Source organism: Elaeis guineensis, chromosome 5 (genome assembly GCF_000442705.2).
Source record: "Elaeis guineensis isolate ETL-2024a chromosome 5, EG11, whole genome shotgun sequence".
NCBI classification, from domain to species: Eukaryota; Viridiplantae; Streptophyta; class Magnoliopsida; order Arecales; family Arecaceae; genus Elaeis; species Elaeis guineensis.
Window position 1 is genome coordinate 24,442,462 of NC_025997.2, and position 24,112 is coordinate 24,466,573.

General features: G+C 37.5%; 1 protein-coding gene and 1 long non-coding RNA gene across 3 annotated transcripts; both read right to left on the reverse strand.

The window, feature by feature from the left end:
* Window positions 1–10,812: 10,812 nt before the first annotated feature.
* Window positions 10,813–12,305, reverse strand: DRM (putative dormancy/auxin associated protein). Its single transcript, NM_001405762.1, has 3 exons — window positions 12,116–12,305; window positions 11,839–12,003; window positions 10,813–11,462 (listed from the first exon to the last, which is right to left on the reverse strand). The coding sequence occupies exons 1-3, from the start codon at window positions 12,228–12,230 to the stop codon at window positions 11,350–11,352; spliced, it is 393 nt and encodes a 130-aa protein (NP_001392691.1). The 5' UTR covers window positions 12,231–12,305; the 3' UTR covers window positions 10,813–11,349.
* A 2,192-nt stretch (window positions 12,306–14,497) lies between these two features.
* On the reverse strand, window positions 14,498–23,820 carry LOC109505827 (uncharacterized). Of its 2 annotated transcripts, XR_012141432.1 has the most exons (5): window positions 23,758–23,820; window positions 23,624–23,668; window positions 20,319–20,409; window positions 19,996–20,122; window positions 14,498–14,987 (listed from the first exon to the last, which is right to left on the reverse strand). It is a non-coding gene; the product is annotated as an uncharacterized lncRNA (long non-coding RNA). The 2 variants fall into 2 exon arrangements; XR_012141433.1 differs by lacking the exons at window positions 23,624–23,668; window positions 23,758–23,820 and adding an exon at window positions 23,131–23,610.
* Between the last annotated feature and the right edge of the window lie 292 nt (window positions 23,821–24,112).

The window sequence follows — 24,112 nt, forward strand, 5'->3', positions numbered from 1 at the left end:
ATGTGAGTTAATTGACTCAAGACCAAAATTTGACTCAGTGGCTCGGGTCTGTTTCAATAGGTTAATCTAATCGATTCTAATTGACCAATTTGGTGTCTAAGGCAAGTAATTAGATGATGGTTATTTAATTAGTTTTGTTATCTAACCTGATCAATTTTGATTGGTGTCTAAGAAAAGCAACGGGGGTACCCCCATGCATCTTAACTTATCTGACCATATTGGGAGATTTAGTTTCGTATTAGGTTACTTGTTGACTCAAGTTCACCCATGCCAGCTAGGCTGGTTAGACATATTGATGTGCTAATCTAATTTAATCAGTCGGATGTCAGATCTGCTGATTTAGAAGAGATTTAAATCTAAATCTCCTCATTAAATATTAAGTCTAGAGGTCTTCCATCATTGTAGAGATGCGGGTACCTTCCTGGCGTTGACCATTCTCGATTGGTTACAGTGGTTCGGTTGCATTGGGAAGGTACAATCACTCTATTGACATGTGATGTCTCGGGGTAGAGATGGGGTTGGGCCCAATAACTGTTAGGTGAGGGTCCCAATAATGGCTTTGCATCCGCTGGTGAACGATGGGTTTAACTTAACTAAGGAATGTACCAATAACTGTTAGGTAAGGCCACAGGACTTAGAGACCTAGCCCGCTGCATCTTGCTTAGTGAAGCAATGGATAAAGTATTGTCCACTCATCAGTCTGTACTCATCAATAACTGTTAGGTGAGGTGTGTATAGATTAATGAGACTGTAGTACCTACTTGAAATCGATCGCGTATAGATTTTCGTTTCTCCACCTGAGGAGTGGGGGAGATTTGAGAAAATAGTGAGAGTTTTTTGTTTATTTTTAAAGTTTCTAAAATAAATAATATTATAAGTATAAAATCTAATTAGAAACTGTTCTCTCTGCAAATAACCATGTCAAGTTCAAATCTTTTAGCCCGAATCCTCGATACAAATAGATTGACCAGCACCAATTACAAAGATTGGCTCCAGAATTTGAGAATCGTTCTCAATTTTCAAAAGCTCACCCATGTCCTCGATCAGGAAGAGCCTGAGTTACCTGCTCACCCATTCGCAATAAAGCAAAGTGCTACATCTTAGCGTCCATATCCAATGATCTTCAGCAACAGTATGAAGACATGAGGACTGCCAAAGAAATGCTAGTTTACTTGCAAGAGTTGTATGGTGAATAGAGTTACACAGCTCATTTTGAAGTCTCTCGGAGACTTTTCAGAGCAAAGATGCGTGATGGACAAACCGTCAGTGATCATTGTTTGACAATGATCAAAGACATAGAGGAGCTTCAAAAGCTCGGTATGAACATGGACAAGGAACTACAGGTAGATCTGATCCTCCAGTCTCTTCTTGACTTATATGGATAGTTTATTATGAACTACCATATGAATAAGATTAATGCTACTTTGTCAGAGTTATTGAATATGTTGGTGACTGCAGAGGGTACCTTGAAAAGTTCAAGAGGCACAGTTCTGGCTGTGAAGCGGGCTTCCTCCAAAAGGAAGTCTTCTTTCAATAAGAAAAAAAAGTCCACAAAGAAGTAAAAGAATGAGGCCAAGCCCAAGAAATAGATTCCGAAGAAGGTCGATCATAAAGAAAAATATTTTCATTGCAATGTCGAAGGCCACTGGAGAAGGAACTGTCCGGTCTATCTGGCAACTGTCAAGAACAGGAAGAAGAATGGGCCTTGTGAAGGTATGTCTGAGTTGCCTGTTAAAGAAACTAACCTAACAATTTTCTCTTCTTCTAGTTGGATTCTTGATTCTAGTTCAAGTACTCATTTGTGTACTTCAATGCAGGGTCTTAAAAAAGTTAGGGGGCTGAACGAAGGTGAGATTACTCTCTGAGTCGGCAATGGAGCAAGGATTGCTACTGTGGCCGTTAGAATTTAGTTTATTTTTGAAAGACTGTTATTTTATACCTGTAACCAGTAGAAATTTGATTTTTATCTCTATGCTGGTACAGGATAATTACAATTTTTATTTCAATAAAGATATGTATTCTATTTATTTTGGAAATAAACTTGTGGCACGTGCTTTCTTAATTGACGGTCTTTAGCATTTGCATACCGATGCAAGTATAAACATTAACGAGCAAATTGTGAATGCCATAGGATCTAAGAGATCTAGAGATAGGATCAGTCAAAAGTATCTGTGGCACCTTAGGCTATGCCATATTGGAGAGGACAGACTCAACAAACTGGAGAAAGATGGTCTTCTTAGATCATTGACTTTCGAGCCTTATCCAGTCTATGAATCATGTCTTCAAGAAAAAATAGCCAAGCTGCCTTTTGTGAGATAAGGAAAAAGGGTTATTGAGATATTAGCCCTGGTACATACTGACATGTGTGGTCCATTTGATGTAGAAGTCAGGGATGGTTATATCTACTTCATAACCTTTACTGATGATTATTCATGGTATGATTTTGTATATCTGATACACCGAAAGTCTGAAGCCTTTGAAAAGTTCATAGAATTCAGATATGAAGTAGAAAAACAGACCGAAAAATCCATAAAGATTCTTCGATCAGATCAAGAAGGGGAATACCTTAGTGGAAAATTTCATACCTATCTCAAGAAAAATGGCATAGTCTCACAATGGACACCTTCAGAGATACCTTAACTCAATGGGGTATTCGAGAGGAGGAATCAAACCCTATTGGATATGATTCGGTCCATGATGAGCTTTACAGATCTTCCTGACTTTCTTTGGGGACATGCTTTGCTGTCTGTGATTCATCTCTTGAATTGGGTTCCCTCTAAATCTATTCTTACCACACCATATGAGTTATGGCATGGTAAGAAACCAACTCTTGGGTACCTCAAGATTTGGGAATGTCCAATCCATGTCAAGAAATAGCAGGCGGACAAGTTAGAGGCTAGATCCTTTAGGGTTCGTTTTATAGGGTACCCTAAAGAAACCATGGGATACTACTTTTATATTCTTGAGGATCACAATGTGATTGTAAGCCGTCATACCGTATTCTTGAAAAAAGAGTTTATCCAAGATGGAGACAGTGGTAGAAAGATTGAGCTCGAAGAGAAAGTCTCTGAAGAACATCGAGTCCGAGAACCTGAACCCAGTAACGAGCCAGTAGATGTGATACCTCTTCCATCTCATAGATCAAGTAGGGTCTCTCATTTTACTGAAAGATACTTAGGTATTCTTACAGAGAATTTAGAGGAAGTGTTCCTTGTGGGAGATATGGACATTAGGAATGATCCCAAAACCTACGATGAAGCAATATTAGATGTAGACTCTGAGAAATGGATGAAAGCAATGAAGTCAGAAATTAACTTCATGCATTCCAACCAGGTTTGGTTCTTAGTAGATCCACCTGAAGGTCTTGTACCTATTGGATGTAAATGAATTTACAAAAGAAAGATTGGGTCAGATGGTAAGATAGAGACCTATAAGATAAGGCTAGTTGTGAAAGGTTATAGTCAATACGAAGGCATCGACTATTATAAAACTTTTTCTCTCGTAGTCATGCTGAAATCTATCTGTACTCTGCTTGCTATAGCTGCATTTTATGATTATGAAATTTGACAGATGGATGTGAAAACTGCTTTCCTAAATAGATATTCTGAGGAAGATATCTATATAGAGCAGCCTCTGGGTTTCATGTTTAGTGATAGTGATCACAAGATCTGCAAGCTGCAAAGATCCATATATGGACTCAAGCAAGCATCTCAGAGTTGGAACACTCGCTTCAATGATATGATCAAAATGTTTGATTTTATCAAAAATGAAGAGGAGCCATGTGTGTATAAAAAGATCAATGGGAGCACTGTCACATTCCTCGTATTGTACGTAGATGACATCCTCTTGATTGGGAATGATATTCCCATACTGACATCGATCAAAGTATGGTTGTCGAAAGAGTTCGCTATAAAAGATCTAGAAGAAGCTTCCTATATTCTTGGTATAAAAGTCTATAGAGATAGATCTAAGAAAATGATAGGACTCTCACAGCATATGTACATAGAGGAGGTGCTGAAAAGATTCAGCATGAAAAACTCCAAGAGGAGTCTTTTGCCTCTTAGACATGGTATTTATCTCTCCAAGAAGATGTATCTAGACACACTTGAGAAGATCCAACACATGAGCAAGATCCCATATGCTTCGGCAATAGGGAGCCTCATGTATGTCATGTTATGTACACGTCCTGAAATAGCACTTGCCGTGAGTGTCACGAGCAGATATCAGGCAAATCCAGATGAAGAATACTGAATTACTGTTAAAAATATCTTTAAGTACTTGAGAATGACTAAGAATTTAATGTTGGTCTTTGATGGAGAATCGGAGCTGAAAGTTTAGGGATACACCGATTCAGACTTTATGACTGATATCGATGATAGAAAGTCTACATCGGGGTATATCTTCTTGTGTAATGGTGGTGCGGTTAGTTGGAAGAGTTTTAAGCAGCCAATCATTACAGATTCGATCATGGAAGTCAAGTACATCGCCGCCTCTGAAGTTACTAAGGAAGCCTTTTGGTTCAAGAAATTCATTGCAGAGCTGGATGTGATGCCATCAGATACCATTGTACTGCACTGTGACAACAATGGCGCCATAGCCTTTGCTAAGGAGCCCAGGTCTCACCAAAAGTCCAAACACATAGAGCGACGATTTCATATTATACGGGAATACCTCGAGAAGAAGTTCGTCAAGGTGCAGAGTGTTAACTCCGCGCTAAATGTAGCGGACCCGCTAACCAAACCTCTCAGCTAACAGAAGATCGAAGCTCACCTTGAGTAGATGGGTCTAAGGTATATAGCTAATTGGCTTTAAGTCAAGTGGGAGCATTAGATTTGTGCCCTAGAAGCCAATTGTTGGCTGACACATTATGTATTTTTAGAGTCTAAATTTATACTTATAATACTTTCATTATAAATAAAGGAATTTTTCTTTCCAATCATATTTATGTGTTCATGATTTGTCCTAAAAATTAATAAAGATGATTTTTGTGTATTTTTAAAGAGTTCAGAATTTGAGACATACATTAATTAGTGGTTAATTTCTAAATACTCCCGATCAAGGAATCATCACGGAGGATAGTGATCAATCCATTTGAGATCGGTGCATGGTTCACCTTCTTTGTGGGCAGATGAGTCTTAGGTGTGCAGTGTAGAGACACTGGAGTGAAGGTGCAGGTGGTTGTTAGAGAATAACTTGCACTGAGTGTGACCAACATGAGAACCACATGGATGTCTACTCACTTGTCAGTAGTCTTCTCGATGCTGCAGTGGTATGAGTGGTCCTTTGACCTGCGGTGATCTTGGCTATTCACAGCAAGGCTACTAAGTTTGACTGCACGTTTCCTTGGTCCCTAACCATTCGAGTCCTTGCTATGTATGTTAGCTTCAGTAAGTTCAGGTTCGCTGTTTGGAGTAGGATGCACCTAGATGGAATTTATCGACCTTGGTAGAAAAGGAGAAATCTTATGTGATTTGCGAGATTGAGTTCAGAAAGTCTTTGGCCAAAATAAGTATGAATACTAAAAAAAAATTGTCATGGGATTCACAAATGAACTCGAGTCAAGCCAATCTTACATAAAACTGACGATGAGGTTTGACGAGTTCTCCATGATCTCCGTCAAGTCGGAACTCACGATAGAAAGACTAAATCATACGATAACTGCACCTAGAGATTCATATTTTCATTCTACTGGGTCGCCACTACATACTGCTAGGTGTCACTGGTGGATTGTGAGACTCATCAAGCATCATCTTGAGATCAATGGCCCTCAAAGAGAAGAATTGAAAATGTTCCAATCCATCGAAAAGAGTTTCGATGATATTGTGATATAGATCACAATATATCTCACTACCAAATAGAATAGAATCTATGAGGTTACACATTAAGGGATTTAATCTCAAATTTACCAATTGGGCCTATGAAGTTCCAATTGGGTTAAGATTTATTTGAAACTCTATTAGGTTTATGAGAATCATGCTAGCACATGGTTAAACCTAATTCTTCTTGGGACTTTGATTTGATCAAGTCCATAGCCTTGAACCTAACCTAAATTCATTTGAGTTTAATTGGGCTCTTAATTATAAATTCAAAAGGATTTAATTAAGTTAATTAGTTGGCATAATTATCCTAATATTATATCTTCCATATCTCCTAATTATCTCTAAGTATGCATGTGGAATAGATGGAAGAATGGGTGGCGTAATTTTTCTTTTTTGAAAATTATTGAACGCCATATCCTAGAGGGGCCCACCCCCTCTTATGTATCATGGCATGAAGGAGAGAGGGTGGGGTCCATGCCCCATCTCTTATGGCTAGAGATCCCTTTGTGGAGCACCAATAGTTGGCATCCCAACCACCTGATATGTATTCAATGGATGGCTATTATACATGCTTAAAAGGGCTGATTAATTACTTTTTATATCTGATTTTATTTGGCATAAATTATATTTAAAAGGTAGAGGATTCTTATGAGATAAGGATCTACCTTTTTAAGATGACAGGGTTCCTAATATGTGTCAGGGCTTATGTCTATTTAAAGGGAGGTCTCTAGGGTTTCTTAGTATTATTTTTTCATCAAGAAAATCTTCTCTCTCTCTATCTCCACACCTCCTCTCTCTCATATTCTTTCTTTCCATGTCCAAAGGTTGGGTGTTCTCTCTTCCACATGCATAGAAGGAGTTCTGGTGACTTAGAGATCAAGGATCGAGGAGAAGAAGAAGAAGGCTCCAGATCAAGGAGTTGATCTCTCAGTTAAGATCAAAAGAGTTGATCAGAATCATCAAGGCCAATGTTCTTCTTGAGAAGAAGAATCTTCTATGAGAAGAAAAGTTCGAGATTGATCCCAATGGATATCCGTAGAGGCCGGATATGTGTGCGGCTCTATTTTCTACGAATCTGAGATCATCTAAAGCGGTGAATTTTTACCCGCGCAAAGGTAATAAGATATGATCTCATATTTTTTTAAAAATTTTAGATTAATTATATGTGCTTTTTTTTGGACTTGGGTAAGTTTATATCTGGTCTCTTGCATATGGGGTTAAAGGATTTAATCCGATTTATTTTTCGCTGTATGTTTTCAAAGTTTTAAAATCTACACATGCTGCCTACCCTGTTTTCTATCAAGGATTGTGGTCGAAATCCAAAAGGATAAAACAGTAAGGCCCATGAGTCAAAGCAGATTATACCTCACATGCTGAGCCATTAGCTATTGACCGTAATAGTTTGGATCTTTATACTGAAACACTAACAAAATATGCCATTTCTGAGAGTCAATAGTATGGTATCTTTTGGTTGAGTTATGGAGAGCTATATGTGGTTTACAAACTTGTCATCTTAAACTCTCCTGAGATTTCTGATCTGCCAGATCTCAATGGTACTGGGGTGACGTACTCATCCATTGAGTTCGCCCATATGGTGGGAAAAGAATGTCCTTCTTCAAACTCACTCTCTGAATTGAATATTTTCTAACGGGATTGAAGTCCTATAGTCACACCCAGGAGAGGTAGCTATTGGGACGCCTCTCCAACCCCTTTCAATTTATTAAAAAAAAAAAAAAACCTCTTCTGAGATTTGAGGTTTTCAAGATGCATTTCTAGCATTGGAGACCAGGCATTCTTCTTAATTAGGTTGTGACCGAGACTCAAGTCTCATGCCCTGCAAGCGAATCTGCAATCAAAGGAAACTGCATCTATTACTTTTATGGATGAAGATCCTCATCTGTACTGGTCTGACAAGACTAATAGAAGCATAACGTCGGATCTACCTTGCTCACAACTTAGCTGCCCGAGGTATCGACCTTTCTGGGTGTTGCCATCATTGTTTTTCTTTATTTTTTTTCCCCCCGTTATCTGGTTCGAGGCCGTCATACTCCACATGCAATTCTGGATCACAGGATGGTGAAGAGAAAAATTAAACAAAAGTATTTTTATAGAAGGTTCCGTGCAATGGAGACGATGCTAGTCGGGAAGATTGGCAGAAGTTACAAGACCACAAGCTTGTCTCCAAGGGAATTGGAATGATAGGTTAAAATTCAAAGAAAATCAATGAGGAACATATTATTCCACTTTTTGTTTGAAAGGGAGTTTGTTTGTATATATCTTGGGAGTGTGATTAAGAAAGAGCTGACCAATGATGTCCAATGCACAAAAACCATCACAACAGCTTGTTTCATTCGCTACTCTATTTTGGAGACTTTACCCTCCAAGTATTATTTCTCCTATTCATTTTATGGTGCATTGGCACTGCATAAAAGAAGTGTTCAGAAAGTAACTGGTCTTCACTTTATGGTGTCAGGTCTAGCTCTCTGTAATAACCTAAACCATGTGCTTGGCACTTGAGTGGAAGGGCGGGAGTCTTCTTCTCTCCTGATTCTAATGTGATCGAGGAGAAGGGTGATCAAATTAGGTTAGAAAAATCCTAGAAATATCTGGTTTATAAATAGCTGACCTCCTCCTCCTTGGATTTCCATCGTGATTTCTTGAGAAACTGCCGCCGGTCTTCCAAGTTCTTCTTCTTCGAGTTTTTTCTTTGGGATTTCTCCCAGGAAGATTGTCGGGTCTTTCCCTTTTGGCGTCGCCGGACCGAGGTAGTCCCTTCCCTTTCTTCTTATTCTTTTTCTGGCAACCTCCTTTGTTGCCATTGCTCGGATTTGGTCCCCAAGCCGTTGGATTACCTATGAATAGGGCATTCCCTGTTTGGCTTTTGCTCTGCCGACTGCCGCCAGCCATAGCCATTGTCGGGTCACTGCTTCACTGTCAGGAGTCACTGTAGGTGGCCAACCTTGGGCCTTCCACTGCCATGGTTGGGAGAAGAGGGAAAGGGGAGGGCGCCCCGTGTTTTGGAAGAAGAAGAGAAGAGAAGAAGTGACGGTTTTCCCTTCTCTCTCTTCCCTTCTTTCTCTCTCTTTCCTGGTTATTTTCCTCTTTCCATCTCTCTCTCTCTTCTCTCTCATTAGATAGGTGAAGGGATCTGTGGAAGGGGGATCCAGGGATTTGATGTTAGACTCTTGATGGACCCAATGGAGAGTTCTAGATGGATGAACTTTATCTTATAGATTTTATTTTATATATTAAATTTAGTTTCGTAGGAGAACAAGTTTTTACATCGAAAAATATCGAGCAAGATTTTTGATATTCAGATCATAAATTTAGTGAGTTCAGTTTGATGTCAATAAAAATAAAATTTTTAAACATTAATCATCTATTTATATAAAAAATATTTTGTATATCAATAATTTTGATCTATATATTTTTGATAGTAACATATTATATATTTAATTATTAAGTATATATTTATGGCTTATATGACATTATGTATAATATATTGATGATCCTTATTGGATGAATTTGAAAAATCATATGTATCGAGTTTTGCAAAAGAGTATGATATTGATACTTAATAAGCATGTAATTGAATTATATAATTAAAAGTTGGGTTGTAGTACTCTAGATTAGCCACTATATTGGTGTCCTATCATGGGCTAGAAATGTAGTTATGGTAGTTCAGAATTAAGAACTTTTAGTCTTCTGAACTAGCCACTATTGGTGCTATGGGTTGGAAACATGATTGTGATAGCCAGAGTTGAGCACTATGTCCTTTAAACTAATCATTGTTGGTGTCTGGCCCACCATGGACTGAAAATATGGTTGTAAAAATCCACATACTAGTCACTATATTGATGCCTCATCACTGGCGAAAAATGTGATTGTGGTAGTCTATAAAACTAGCCATTGGGTTGATGTCCACCACAGACTGAAAATGTGATTCTTATATTCTAAAGCTGTACATACTGTAATATGATTGGATCTGATTATGTTATATTGAGATAATTATTTGATATATATAATGCATTGTATTAAATGATATGTATCACTATCCATAACTATAGTATTTTATGACTTAAAGGCAATTTAATTCAAAAGCATATAATAATTTTTTATTTATTATTATTATTATGTTAGTATGAATGTATTAAAATTTTTATGGGCTAGAAAGTTTATATCCTATGTTGCATGTTTTTCAAAGACATAAAATACTTAGCTTCGATGGGTTAGACGAACTATTCGGATACTAGAATTGCTAGTTTATTAATTAATTTGATTTTTGATACTGTAAAATATATAAATAATTATAATTGAACTAGCTACTTGTTTGTTTATGATGAAATTATTTAGTTGATATATTTAATTATTTATTATTTAAATAAATTTTAATTTTATAAAAATTTTATATATTTTATAAATCTTACGTAATCGATCGATCCGGAGAGCGGATTCAATGCTACACTCTTGTCATGCCATCAGTGGTGAAGCTGGTAGATCCTCCAACTAAAGAAGATATTTTTACGACGAGAGCGCAACATCACAACAAATATTACATGAAGATAATTTCCTAAAAATGAACATTAAATTACTCAGTACTCACTCGGATATATCTATACAAGGATGGTAGAATATATCCAGCTTACCAAGGGAAAAAAAACTTTCCCAAAGAGAGCTCGGCATGACCACAAACACTACAGGGGAAACCGTGCCTCTCTCTTGTGTGCTGTGCCCATTCTGTGGCACGCTCGCCGTTGGCCCAGGCTCATGGGCCGATATGCTGCATGTGGAACCGCAACAGCAAGCACGTCGTGCCTCCATTGCTGCAGCATGGCCTAACCCGCGGAGAAACCACACAATAACAACAGATATCCACAGCTTATTAACCGACGTACATAGCTTGAAGCTTCTAATTGTTTTGATGCCACTCATTAAGCGTGAATCAACATATCTAAACAGTTAAACATCAGCTGGCCTTCATATCTACATAAAGCATTCAATAAACCTGAAGGCAGCTAAATCCCTTGGATAACATGGTTGAACCTTCCCACCTACTGTCAATATTTTTCTTGTTAAAAAGTGGAACTCAAGCCAGTGAAACTGCACTAGTAAGTAGTAACATCATTCAGCATAGAAAGAGCACCAACTGCAACCACTACAATATATACAAAACAAAGCTACCACATGCCAATATAACAACACGTCACAGTACATCATCCAGCACTCTCACACTACTCCCACACCCTACCTCACAAAACAGAAAAGAACAGACACTAGAACCACTCAAGAGACCAAAAGCACGCACATAGCTCCCTTCCTCATTATTCACATTGATGAACTACCAAACCACATCCAACAGCAGCAACTAAAGTTACATACTTCTACATACGTCATAGCCATGAACATTGAAGAAAGAAACTGTCTCCCTCTCTCATTCACTCTCCGCTCGTTGGTTCTTCTTTCTCTTTCTTGCTTGGAGTGGAAGTTGGTCTAGCAGCAAAAAAGGATAGAGGTGGGAGCTTAGTCGAGCTCACACCTCGTAAGGAGGAGCAGGATTCCGTGGTCCGACACCACCCATTCCTCCTTTCTCAAATGCATCCGACGCTGATTTCCTTCTAAACCGGTTCCACTCTCTTCCGCCTCCTATTTTTAACCACATAACTCTTGGTTAAACTCCAAACCATACTCAAGAAAACGCCTACTTAGAGAGCAACAGGTCGTTATATATTTATTTTTTACCCAAAAAAATTGTATAATTATTAATTTTCTTTTGGTAAGTTATTACTATTACTTTTTAAATACCCAAAATAACGGGGTGTTGAGACTTGAGAGAAAACATTCTCTAGATTTCTCGGTAACGGGAAACCGAGACCGTTATTAGACTCTCAACTACCAGGGAAATACCCAAAACACCACCATAATCAGGGGCGTTTCCGTAAATTAGACAACAAAAATACCCTCCCATTCTCGAAAATTACCAAACACTACCACTTCCAAATTGTTAACCCTTGGTCCTCACCGGAAAATGGAGACACCGGAGGCGTCGATCCCGCCGGGGACGACGGCGGCGTCCCGTTTCCCGGCGAAGGGCAGCCCGTCGGCCTCTTTATCATTATAGTCCTCGTCACCTTTGGCTCCTCCTCCGTGCCGGCCGGTTTCGCAATCCCTCCGTCCATCGCCTCCTCTGTCACACAACAAATTAAAACCCGATCTCAACCGTCCCATCATCGATAATCCCAGAAGAACCAAGCAGATCAGAGTGAGGAAAATAGAGAAAAGAGAAGAGTTCGCCGGACCTTTGCCGGAGCTCGGCCGGAAGGTGAAGGAGGAGTACTTCCGGAGCTTGCCGAGTCCGGTCTCCGGCCGGGGCCCGGCGACGGTGTCGTCCCAGAGCTTGTCGAGAAGGCCCATGGACTTCTACTTAATTACCAAAATGACCCAAAAACCCCGGAGATCCAAGATCTAGGGAGCAGAAGAGGAGAGAAAGAGAGACAGAGAAGGTCCGGGAAGGTTGATTTATAGAAGGGGGTGTACATTAAAGATCCAACAGGTCGCGGTGGGATGGGGTGATCTGGGCCGTTGATGTAGAATCGTGATAGTGACGTGGGTGCTGGACAGAGTGGGGGCCACGAGGAGCGGATAAGATCGCACATTGTAGGATCCACGTGTCGAATACCGGTACGGCGAGGAGCGCGTCACGTGATGGCAACAGGTTCGGTTGCCTTTCTTGGTGGCACCTGTCACGTGATTAACCTCGGGAAGTTTGGAAATATCGTGTTTACCACTCCCCGAAGGCAGCGTCGACGTATGCCGTCGAGTGGAATCCAACGGTCGGATCTTGCAGGACTCCATGGGACTGTAAATTTGGTCAGCGGTGTACTTTTTATCTTGCCGTAGAACTTCGCAAGTACCGGATAGGATAAGGCAAAGCAGGCGGCAAATCTAGAGCTCGTATAGAAATTTCTATGAGGGTTATTGAAATTATATAAACATGTCTATCACGACGTTCATTGTATACTGGTCGATTTCACGGTCATGGATTTTCCGGACGCTTGCGGACTCCTCAATGCAGATTTGTCAGATTCATAGCTTTCGAGAGGGACACTTATCCTATCATGATAAGGAATATTGTACAAAATGCAAAATTAAGCAATATAAATGTCTTCATGTCCAAGAGAAATCATTGTTTATTGCACAAAGGGCTGTAGATTTTTTTTTAAGAAAAAAATAATTGCAGCCAAAGTTGTAAAAAACTTCAATAATCCATATATAATGCAATCGGTAGTGTGTGATTCTCGTATGCAGGTTGAGCGCTTGCAAGATCACAATTCATCATCGAGCAGAAGATCATGGAAATTTTTATAAATCCAACACTTCCACAATTAAATCTTTGGCTTATCAAGCATCTAAATAAGATTTTTGGAAACTACAGCGTTCTGCATAAAGGACAAGGAAAATATCACACTCAAGCCTTTTTCATGAGTAAGCAAACATTAATAAATTATGTAGACATAATTAGCAGCCTCAAATTTGCTGGGGCACGAGTGGTAGGACCAACATGTCTCGAAGCTGTGAAAGCTAAATCCACAACTCACTGATTTTATTCTATTTTCGAGACAGCATTTATAATTCACTTCTTTTTGCCTATGGAAAAATGATATTACCATACCGGTCATGTAGCAATTAGTTGCCACCACTCAACATAATGGGATTAGCAACTTAATCATTACATGACAAGAAATTGAATGATAATAGAGTGGAAAGGGCCATTATAAGCATTGTTTTTAGAATGAGGGGTTTTCGGTAAATTTATCATAGGATTAGCATTAGCCGACAGATCCTGGCCTGGCCTGGAAGAATAAAAAATACTACCACCAAGTTGCTTGTTGCGCTAGTAAGTCCTAAATCGAAGTCTGAACAATGGAAACGTAAACAAACTGATTGCTTTATTTCTTGATCAATAAGCTATCTTGTCTCAGGGACAAAGATAGCTTATCAAGAAGGCTTATTGCGCTAGTGAGTCTACTTAAAAATCTTGAGGTAGGGACATACCAATAAAGTATATCACTACTGGATTATATCTACGAGCCACTATAAATATTCATGCCGATATAATATTTATATCACTATAAATATACAATAAAGTACCACGAATTTATTTCTGTTCAATGATGTCAAGGAAATTGGGGCAGAGATCAATTCCCAAGCCACTGAGACTCTCAGATATCAAGCGCCGCTACAGCCAGCTAGTGAAAGCACTCAAAATATTGCTCGAGCGTCCGATTATCTATATCAAGAAATATCTATTCCTACTTCTCTTTTCTCACCTTTTTTTTCTTTTTTTGTGTGTGTGTGTACATATCTGTTTTATTTGGTTTTATTGGTAATAATGTTATGAACAATCTCAGAACGCTGTCACAAGATACTGGATAGATTGTTTTTAGTTATGCTGTTCATCCACAATGAGCCTAATATGAGTGGCCCCTTATCAATGTGCAACTTCAAGTAAGCACTCTCCAACATTTACAAGAACAAATGGTTAAATAAATGTCATGTTCCTTCAATGCCAAATCCCTCTAGCACAGCAGCAAAGAAACAAAGTAAGCAAGCTGCGTAGACAAACTAACAAAACCTGAAAGCAAATTCCAATTAATATTACTAATTTCAATACCTAAATACTAATAAGAATTTAGTAATTTCTACACTGTTACTCAAAAAATAAAAACGTAGTTTCTACACAGTGAAACAAATTGTAATCAGCAGCCAAATGTTCTCAAGTTCAGAAACATGGAGGGATCTCTAGTTCTCAAATTGACTGAAGCGCTTTGGATTATCTACTGGGAAGATACAAGAACAAATCTATGTATACTCTTACATGTACAGGTGAACTATTATGAGATGAGATAGGATGTGCTTCCTTTGATCTTTGGGCTGTATGATGAACAGTTGTGGTCATCATCCATCAGCTAGGAGATGGGGGGAAGGGAATCTTCTGCTTTGGTTGCACTTTTTGAATCACTGCTTGCTGACACTATCTTCATGTGACGCCTGCCACCATGACCAAGCATACAATGATTTCCGCAGGACTGGATACAACCTTTTTAGTATTAGTCACCACAATCCACTTCACCTGGCTCATGACAATTGCAGTAGCGTCAATGGCTGGAACTGATGGCAATGACAGTGATTTTGCAATATCAGTGATGGAAAGCATAAACAGATGGTCACAAAACACAGAAAAATATATTCGTAAAAACAGTAGACTAGTTTTGCTTTGAAGTTCAAGAGTATATCTAAGATGTTCCAGCTGAAATCAAGCGATTCAGTTGAAACAGGATGATTTCATCAGATTAAGGTAGAAATGTGATCAAAATATGAACTTGCATACCTCACAGAAGTGTTTCATTTAATGCTTAAGATGATCATTATGACTTCTTCTCTGTCATATTATGCCTACAACTGAACAATGAAAAATGGGCATCATATTTTCTCATTTATTCGTAACAGACTTCAACCTACTTTGTGTAAAAATCTTAAGACAACCTTTTAAGGGTGTCAGTCTCGGTGCTTTTAAATGAAAATACAAAAAAAATATTACAACCACTTCTTTTAAGGTGGTCATTCAGTTGGACTGGACTACACTTCTGGCTAAATGAGAAGAGAGAAAGTACTGGCTTCTAAAACTGAGATAATTGTGGCACTTATCAATACTCTCCCAAACTAATATATTGTAGTTTTCTCCTTCTCGAAACATGGAAAGCGCTAGCTTACTAAATTTCTCACTTAATCAGGCAAGAACCCTCAATCATATCCTGGTGTTATCATTTAAATAAAAAGGTGACTTACCAATTTTTAATAAATGAACCAGCTGAGGTCTCAAGCACCATATATAGGACAGCATACCCACACCGCATCATCCCACATATTTGTATACCAGCATAGTAGGAAATGAAAACTGTACAAAGACATCCAAAAACTAGAATATGCACAAATGGAAGACAAAACCTTTGAAATGTTATTTTACTTCTAATTACTTTATAGTCACAACACGTCATATTTCAAAATAATCAAATAAAATATTTATCTCTCCAGCTATGTTTCAACTTAATTTAGTATAAACATCCATATTGTTAAAAAATATAGTCACCACTTAAGTGCTACAGATTTATCAATTTTCACAAATTATGGAAAGGGAAAATACGGCATGTCACAATATATAAGAAATAGAAGATGAAATGTTCTTGGCAATAATCACAAGCATCCATATAACCCCAGATCTAATCAAGTTCGTTATTTAGTGGTAAAATGCAACTGAATACAGGATAGCTTTTTCTCCTGTCGTAAGAAAGCGCTCCTAGTTCAAGTCAGTAGAACAAGGGTCTCCAAACCTGATATCCTAGGTTCAAATCCTACAGAGCACGATTTTGTTCCTGTTATGCTATGTCGAATCAAATCAGTGATTTGGGGAGATATGGACCCCCTCAACCAGCTTGCCAAACAGTCGAGCCGCTCGTCATTTTTGATAGGTCAGGTGCTCCCTACCCCTCGCATTGTCTTATCTTCTCTTTTTTAGCCAAGGCGATCGGTCCTAATTTTCTGGGAGTCAAGTCCCTTCCAGTAATGGTGAACAAGGGTCCTGCTGGGATTTCCCTTTTTTTTCTGATTGCGGTCAATAAAAAGGCAAGATGATATAATAGAAAAGAAAACAAAGATGCAATGCAGGATGAGAAGAATGGAAAGAATGAAGGTGGGGGGGCTTAGACTTTGTGCAGGTAGCGGAGGGGGAAAAAAAGAAAAGGCCTACAGTTTAGGATTTTAGGAGGATAGTTTGTGATTTGTGAGAAGTATCTTAGCACACCATAGGCAAGATATCTCACACTTTCTATTTTGGAAGTGCTCAGGTACAAGGGAAGTAAAATGTATCGGTTCATTCTTTTTGCAACATTTTAAATATATAAGTGTTAATATTTTAATTTCCTCAGACTTTTACTTTTATTCTAATAACAACCCAAGTAACACAATCAAAAAGGGAATATGTATTGCAAGCAAAGGAAAGGCTTAAAGATGCAATCAAAAGTGAAATGGGAGGACAAGTGGATCAACTGAAGAGGCTTTAGACTATACTAGGCATGTGGGTGGTCAAACAGCAGTGATTTCAGATAGTAGATAGAATGGAGGAGGGATGGGATAGGTAATGTAAACAATGATGGCAGGTTGGTGGTTTAGGTTTAGTTTTTATTGTTTTTAATGTTTGGATTTTGTTTCCAGTTAATTTGCTATTTTACTTGGTTCTAAGAGACTCCTCTAGTCTTTGAAAGCAAATGACAGATTTTACATTTTCTTTAGCAGAAATATTCTCAGCATCTTTTTGTCTTATCTCAAAACAGGTCCTATTCTAGGTCTAAAAAGGCTAAAGAGATGTTGTAAGACATTATCATAGTTTTTTGGACTTTGAAGCAATTGTGATGCCATTTTACATAGATTATAATGGAATTACCTATCTTAATAATTACGGAAAATATGGCTAATTTTCTTTAGACTTCCTTCAAAAAAAGAAAAAAATCATTAGGAAAGTGAATGGTATTAAGGTAGTTGAGTTTTACGTTGACTATGGGTCCTATTTTAAGTCAAAGTATATATAACTTAAAGTCCTTGGTAACTTATAGATCAGTTTAAAGTCCTTATATTTTAGGAGACATTGCTTTAGAGTTGCTTATCTGTAAACATGGGTCCATGACTTGTGATGGATTTTGAAAATATTATGGGTTTATTTTGACAAAATAGCAATTCCTTAATGGAGGAACTTTCCTCAATTCTTTTTTTCCATCTCAGCTTCCTTTCCTCCTTTATTACACATCCTCTTCTCTCTCTCTCTCTCTTTCTCATCATTGCTCTTTTTCGTTCTGTTTTTGATAAGGAGAATTATCAAATATGTCTAGCCTGAAATTTAACTCAGCAATAACAGCTTTAGTTTTGCAACCTTGAGGTTGCATCAAGGGAGGACAAATGGTATGTGATGACGACAAGAGTGGAGGAGAACCATGGTGAGGAACTGAGGATGATGGGTCAGAGAGTAGGCAAACCTACTATGGAAATAGGAAGAAGAAGAGAAGAGTGGCTTGAGAGGTAGTAGGTAAAAATGAGCCTCCTGCTGACAGCAACAAAATACAAAAGAGTGGGGGTGGTGGGAGAAAAGATCCCACTACCTCTTCTTTAATAGGAATTATGCTCCTTTATGGGTTAGCCAAGCCATGTGAAATATATCCAAACACCAAGTAACAGAGCTTACACTTTCAAGTTTCAATTCTTGGAATGTAGGCTTACTATAGAAGGTCACTCTATCCCAAAATAGGGCCTCAGGAGAGAGGCCATCTATCTAATAATGACTCTTTGGCAAAAGAGAGGAACAAACTCCAGACTTTCAGCCAGCTCTGAGCTCAAGAAAAGCTGCACCATTCCAGTTCTTGCCTTAATTGTCAAGTGACGACTTCTACACTCCCCATAAAATAAATAGAAGCACTAGAAAAAAAATAAAGACTCGTTTGGTTCGCAGGACGAATTTTTCTTCCCAGAAGTAACTTCCTAAGAAATTACTTCCTAAAAAGTTATTTTCTAGGAATAAAATTTTAGTATATTTGGTTGACCATGAAAAAGTGACTTATTACCGAGTAGCTTATATTTGGTTGAGCACTCATTTTTCTGAAAAAACTGTGTAAAATACCTGCTATGCCCTTAATAAATATAAAACCATATCTTTTTGCTTCTAGACTTTATATAAATAGTAATATTATATTTATATTAATATAAATATAATATTAATATATTACAACATAACATTGGACCATAATAATTTATTATATTAATTTAATACTAATATATATTAATATTATATTAATAAAATATTAATATTTTAATATAATAAATTTATTAATGTAGACATAAATATAATATGAAATATAATATTATATTAACATTAATAAAAATATTATATTAGTGTAAATATTAAAATATAATAAATATTATAATATTAATATTATATTCATATACATATTAGGATAATATTAATATAATATTTTATCACTATTCAGTATTTCATCCTAACCATCCATTGATATTTTGCAAAATCTTAGCCATGGATTTTAAAAAGATATTTTAGAAAAAAAAAGTACCACCACTTTCCATCTTATGCGAAGTGCCAAAATCCACCTCCCTCATTGGTTTTCACTTTTCATGAAATATGGGAAGTGACTTCGCATGAGAAGAGCTTTTTCCACTCTCGCTCCTTTTAAAACTCCAACCAAACAAAAAGCCCTCTCTCCACTTCTCAGGAACTGCCTCTTCCCCCTTCTACTTTCCGTAAACCAAACAAGTCCTAAAAGGTGATATGATCAAAAAAGATAATGTATCTGCTTATGAAAGGAAGGAAAAGAAAAAAAATGTCATGACCAGCCTCCTTATAAGAGAAAGAATCATGAGTAGCCCTTCAGAGGAGCTACCCAGCTAAGTTTAAATTGCATCAAGAAGACTTCGGTTGTAAAAGTAATCCTAAAATTAAAAGATACTTTTACAAAATTAATATATAAGAGAGATTGTATATCACTCAAATTAGAGATGCATGATCAAGATTTGAAACAATATCTACGATGTTCAGCACTTTTCCATGAAGTGTTATATTTCAACTGTTCTGTAGCCTCATCTAAATACATGACCAGTAGCTCTGACCAAATAAGAAACAGTGTGCTGCATCATTCTCTGCAAAAAGTGGCATATCAACTGGTTCACATCATTCGACAATAGTGAGATGATTTTTTTTCCCTCATAATTTCTAAGATTTTTACCAAATATGGATAGGTTTTTTTAATTATTAAAAGAAAATCCAACATACAAAATCTAAGAACTGCAAAAATGCTGTCTGTATCCATAAGTCACGCTGCAGTTTCTCATGAGGGTGGAATAATAATGTTCCACCTTATTAACAAGATTTGCAAACAACATAGAGTAAAGGTGGAGTAACATCAACAAAATTATACATCTCGGGAATACAAGGACCAAGCTAAACAGTTTTGAATGAAAGAGGAAAAGAGAAATATAAAATTCTTCATTTAAGAAATGAAATAGTATTTTAAACAAAAGAAATAAATAAATGCACTCACCTATGAGGACATACGAGACTTACCACATCAGGCATGAGAGGGTGTGAGCATTTTTATTCGCGAGCCACTGAATCAACACTCAAGTTTTCATGAACAATCCCATGTTTAATCTTCTGCTTCCTTCTGTTCTATCAGTTTACAGTGAATATCCTAGCCAATATCAAGTTATGGATCAGTTAGGATATGTATAATGTCAAATGGATAACAAGTGAAATTGAACAGCAGCACTATGCTAAAAGCAATAAATGACCAGTGAAGGATTGCAGGACGAAAATATTAACAAAATAATGAAAAATAAGATGTTACTTGAGCAAAGTAATGGAGTATGTTTGTTTAATTTAACAACCTGGAAAAGGTCAGCACAACAATGGAATGCCAGCGTCTCTCACAAGACCAGAGTGAATTGTTAGACAGGATGAGCAGAGGACCCTCATAATCTGAAATAGTAGAGGCAAAGAAAGAACTGAGATTGATAAAACTGGCAGCTGCAGTATCTATCTTGCTATGAATGGCATATATAAAAGATACAAATCTAGGAAGTGCTGTCCAATTTTGCAGAAATTTCTAGGAACAGTTCAACATAAATCTAGAAAACAGATAGCATTAGTTCAGTATGTAAAAGTAATTATTGCAGTCAAGGGCTCATGACTTGGCATGTGAAATATTGCCCGCTTTGGCCTACGGCCCATATAGCCCGGAAGCTGTATGGGCCGTTTTGGGCCTCACGATTTTATCCCTGAAAAAGCACCTCACGTAGAAAGGATGATCCTTTCCTATATAAGCTAGATTCTCCCTTAACTCCAACCAAGTGGGACTAATGATGCCCTTTCTTCTACACCACAATATAGCCCCCCAGTCAAGAAAAAATCTGTATACTTCACAGACTGTGTTTGTATACTCCCACAGAGTGGTGTTTGGATGAAAGAAGTCCCACAATCCATTAAGGGTGATGTCCTTCCTCTAGGGCCAATGTTGCAGTCAAGAGCTCATGGCTCTACACGTGAGATATTGTCCGCTTTGGCCTACGGCCCATAGCCCGGGGGCTGTATGGACCATTTTGGGCCTCACGGTTTTGCCTCTTAAAAGGCGCTTCACGTAGGAAGAATGGTCCCTTCCTATAAGCTAGATTCTCCCTTGACTCCAATCAATGTAGGACTAATGATGCCCTTTCTTCTACACCATAACAATAATCATGGATGGTATCACTTGATTTATAGCTCTAAATGAAAGAGAAATTGATTGTGTGGGTAAAATGCAATATTCAAAGGTCAAAGCATTTCTTATCATGTAGTGGTATGAATCATCTGTGCTTATTTTAGCAATATGACCTAAGTGAATGGCGGTGCCTCTCTGCTATTTGGTTCACAAGAGCTTGAATTTCTTGGTAGAACTGGAGGGTGTGGAAGGCAACCCTGCATCTGAGTCTCTAATACTCAGCCATGTTCAGGGAAAGGATGGACTGCAAAACATCAGCATGCTCAAAAGTCAAAAATCAACAGAAAACCACAAACTTCTTTTTATGTTATACAAAACTTCCCATTAAAAGAATTGAACATCTCTGGATCTAACCTTTCAGGACCAAGATCCTTAAATTGTCATAGTACACCTTGCGCACAACTTCGAATTTATTTACTACCAACTGACTTCATCAGGCAACTCAGCTTAAATTAGTCATTACCGTTCCGTTCTACATTAGCGGTCACCATTTTCAGTTGTCATCTCATCGTTTATTCATCTACACTGTAAATGAAAATTTTCTGTTACTTATCTCTTTAATAAAATGGGTGCTCTGCAATTGCAAGTCATGTATCAAGAAAAAGGAATGTGGTGTTGGCACAGGGAAGAAGCAAAAGAATTGTTTTCACCATAAACAGGAAAAAGAAAAAATGGAAAAGCAATTCATGCAGACTAAATAATGACTTATCTACTAACACCATAAACAAGGATAATAATGGCATATCTACTACCACTATAAACAACAATGTGATTTGGCCATTGCTTCTCCCCCATTTACACAGATCCTCTGATAACTCAGATGATGCAGTTCCTCTCATACTCTGTATCATCTTGCTTCCTACTATGCCTCTCTTTGTTATACAGATCTTCTGGTATCTATTACCCATGAATCCAAGTGTCTCGAGAAGGCATTGTCTTGAGGAAGGGAATAATGGAAAAGACCATTTAAAGGTTAGATCATGTTATTGGTGATTTCTTTTAGGTTGCCTTCATTGTCATGTCTAGTTTCTGAGCAGATAATGCTCATTCAAGCATGTTGTCGGCATCTATGTTGGGCTCCGCCACTACAGTCACATCTTTGCAGATTTTTCTATTCAATTGCACTGATAGATTCCAGTGCTTACGAGTCATGATCACTACAAATGGTCATGCATTCTTGAGCTCATCTCAGCTAACACTTTAAAAGTAGCACCTTGGTCACTTCCTATTATTTCATCATACCTCCATTATCATATGAGCTCTTTAACACTCTTCGCCATGCGTTCATAAATTCTGGATGAACCTTATCGTTTGGGTCACCCTTCTAATGGCAGACTATTTTTATAATCCACGTAGAATAGAAGTGTTCCATAATATTAGCAAACAGCACATACTATAAAATATAAATGTTTGATAAGTTGTCTATCATGATCTTTAGCTTTCATTCTCATAAATGAGTTTTCACATGGATTGTGTTTAACAGATTATTTCCATGGATTGTATACATGATATTTATGTGTCTCCAAAAACTATATAGGCATATAAAAAGTTTATTTCTGGATGATCAGAAATCAAAAGAAAAGGATAAACAAATGTAAATCTTAACATTGCTTAGAAGTCTACAACAGTTAGTACATAATCTTTTATGTGATATCTTGGTAGAGTTAGTCAAAGGAGCCTATTTATTTTGTATTATTAAACTCAAGTTATTCCAAGGTCAACAGAAAAGAAACAAATTTCGGTGGCAGTTTTATAGCTGAAATCAAAACTTAAGCACTTAGTTCAATCACATAGGATATATTATAAGAAGGAAATATCAGACAATGCAAAGACTCTCTCTCACTCTCTCTCTATGGTGTGTGTGTGTGTGTGTGTATGTAAAACCTTCTTTATAGCCTTATTCAGATATGCCAAAATGCCACAAATTTGAGAGAAAATTGCACCTCAAGGCATGTGCCATCAGTAATCATCAATCCAACAACCCTTCTGTTTTAGCTTGGGTAAGATTTCTCTGATATAAAACATTGGTGTTAGCGGGTGCCTGAGTTTAACTTTAGGAAACTTATTCTTTTTGTCTTCCTTGAAACTTTCAGGCAGGCTCTTCGCAACAGGTACATCATCCGAAATTACTGCTATGAACTGCTCCTCATTGTAAAGATAAGAAAAACTATTTTGGAACTATGAGAAACACAAATAACAGAAACAGCTAAATGTCTTGAGCTCACAGCAAAATCAAAGATATGAAAGTGATCTAGAAAAATTATTAAGGTAAAAACCTAATGCCTTTAGACTTTCTTGAATCCCCGGGATAACAAGTGTAGCATTTAAGAGCTTGGAAGTGGTGTCAAGATCACAGATATTGCAAAAGAAAGACCAAGTTATAAACTTGCAACAAAAAATTGAAGGTAAAGAATGTTCTGGATGTGAGGAACCTACTGATGATCTGATTTTACTTCACGTGCATGAAACCATTCTGCTCCCCTGGAACAGAAACAGTATAGGCAAAAAGGTTAATATTACACCATGCTAAAATTGAAGGTAAAGAATGTTCCTGGATGTGAGGAACCTACTGATGATCTGATTTTATCAAATCCGCCATAAATCTTCGCATGCGTGAAACCATTCTGCTCCCCAGAACTGAAACAGTATAGGCAAAAAAAGGTTAATATTACACCATGCTAAAATGTTGAAAAATAATCACAAACACAGTTTGTCAAGTTCAGAGGATGAGGTCTAAACTTGACCATCAGTTCTTGAAAGAATATCACTTCACAGACAGGTGTAGAGATGAACATGTTACGTCATATCATTCGAAATTTTGTCATGCAAGACAATCAATTATGAAGTTTAATTTAAACTGAGTTTGCTAATAACAACCAATTGAGCAGATTCACTGGTATTTTTCTTTACGTTTTCTTCAAGGCA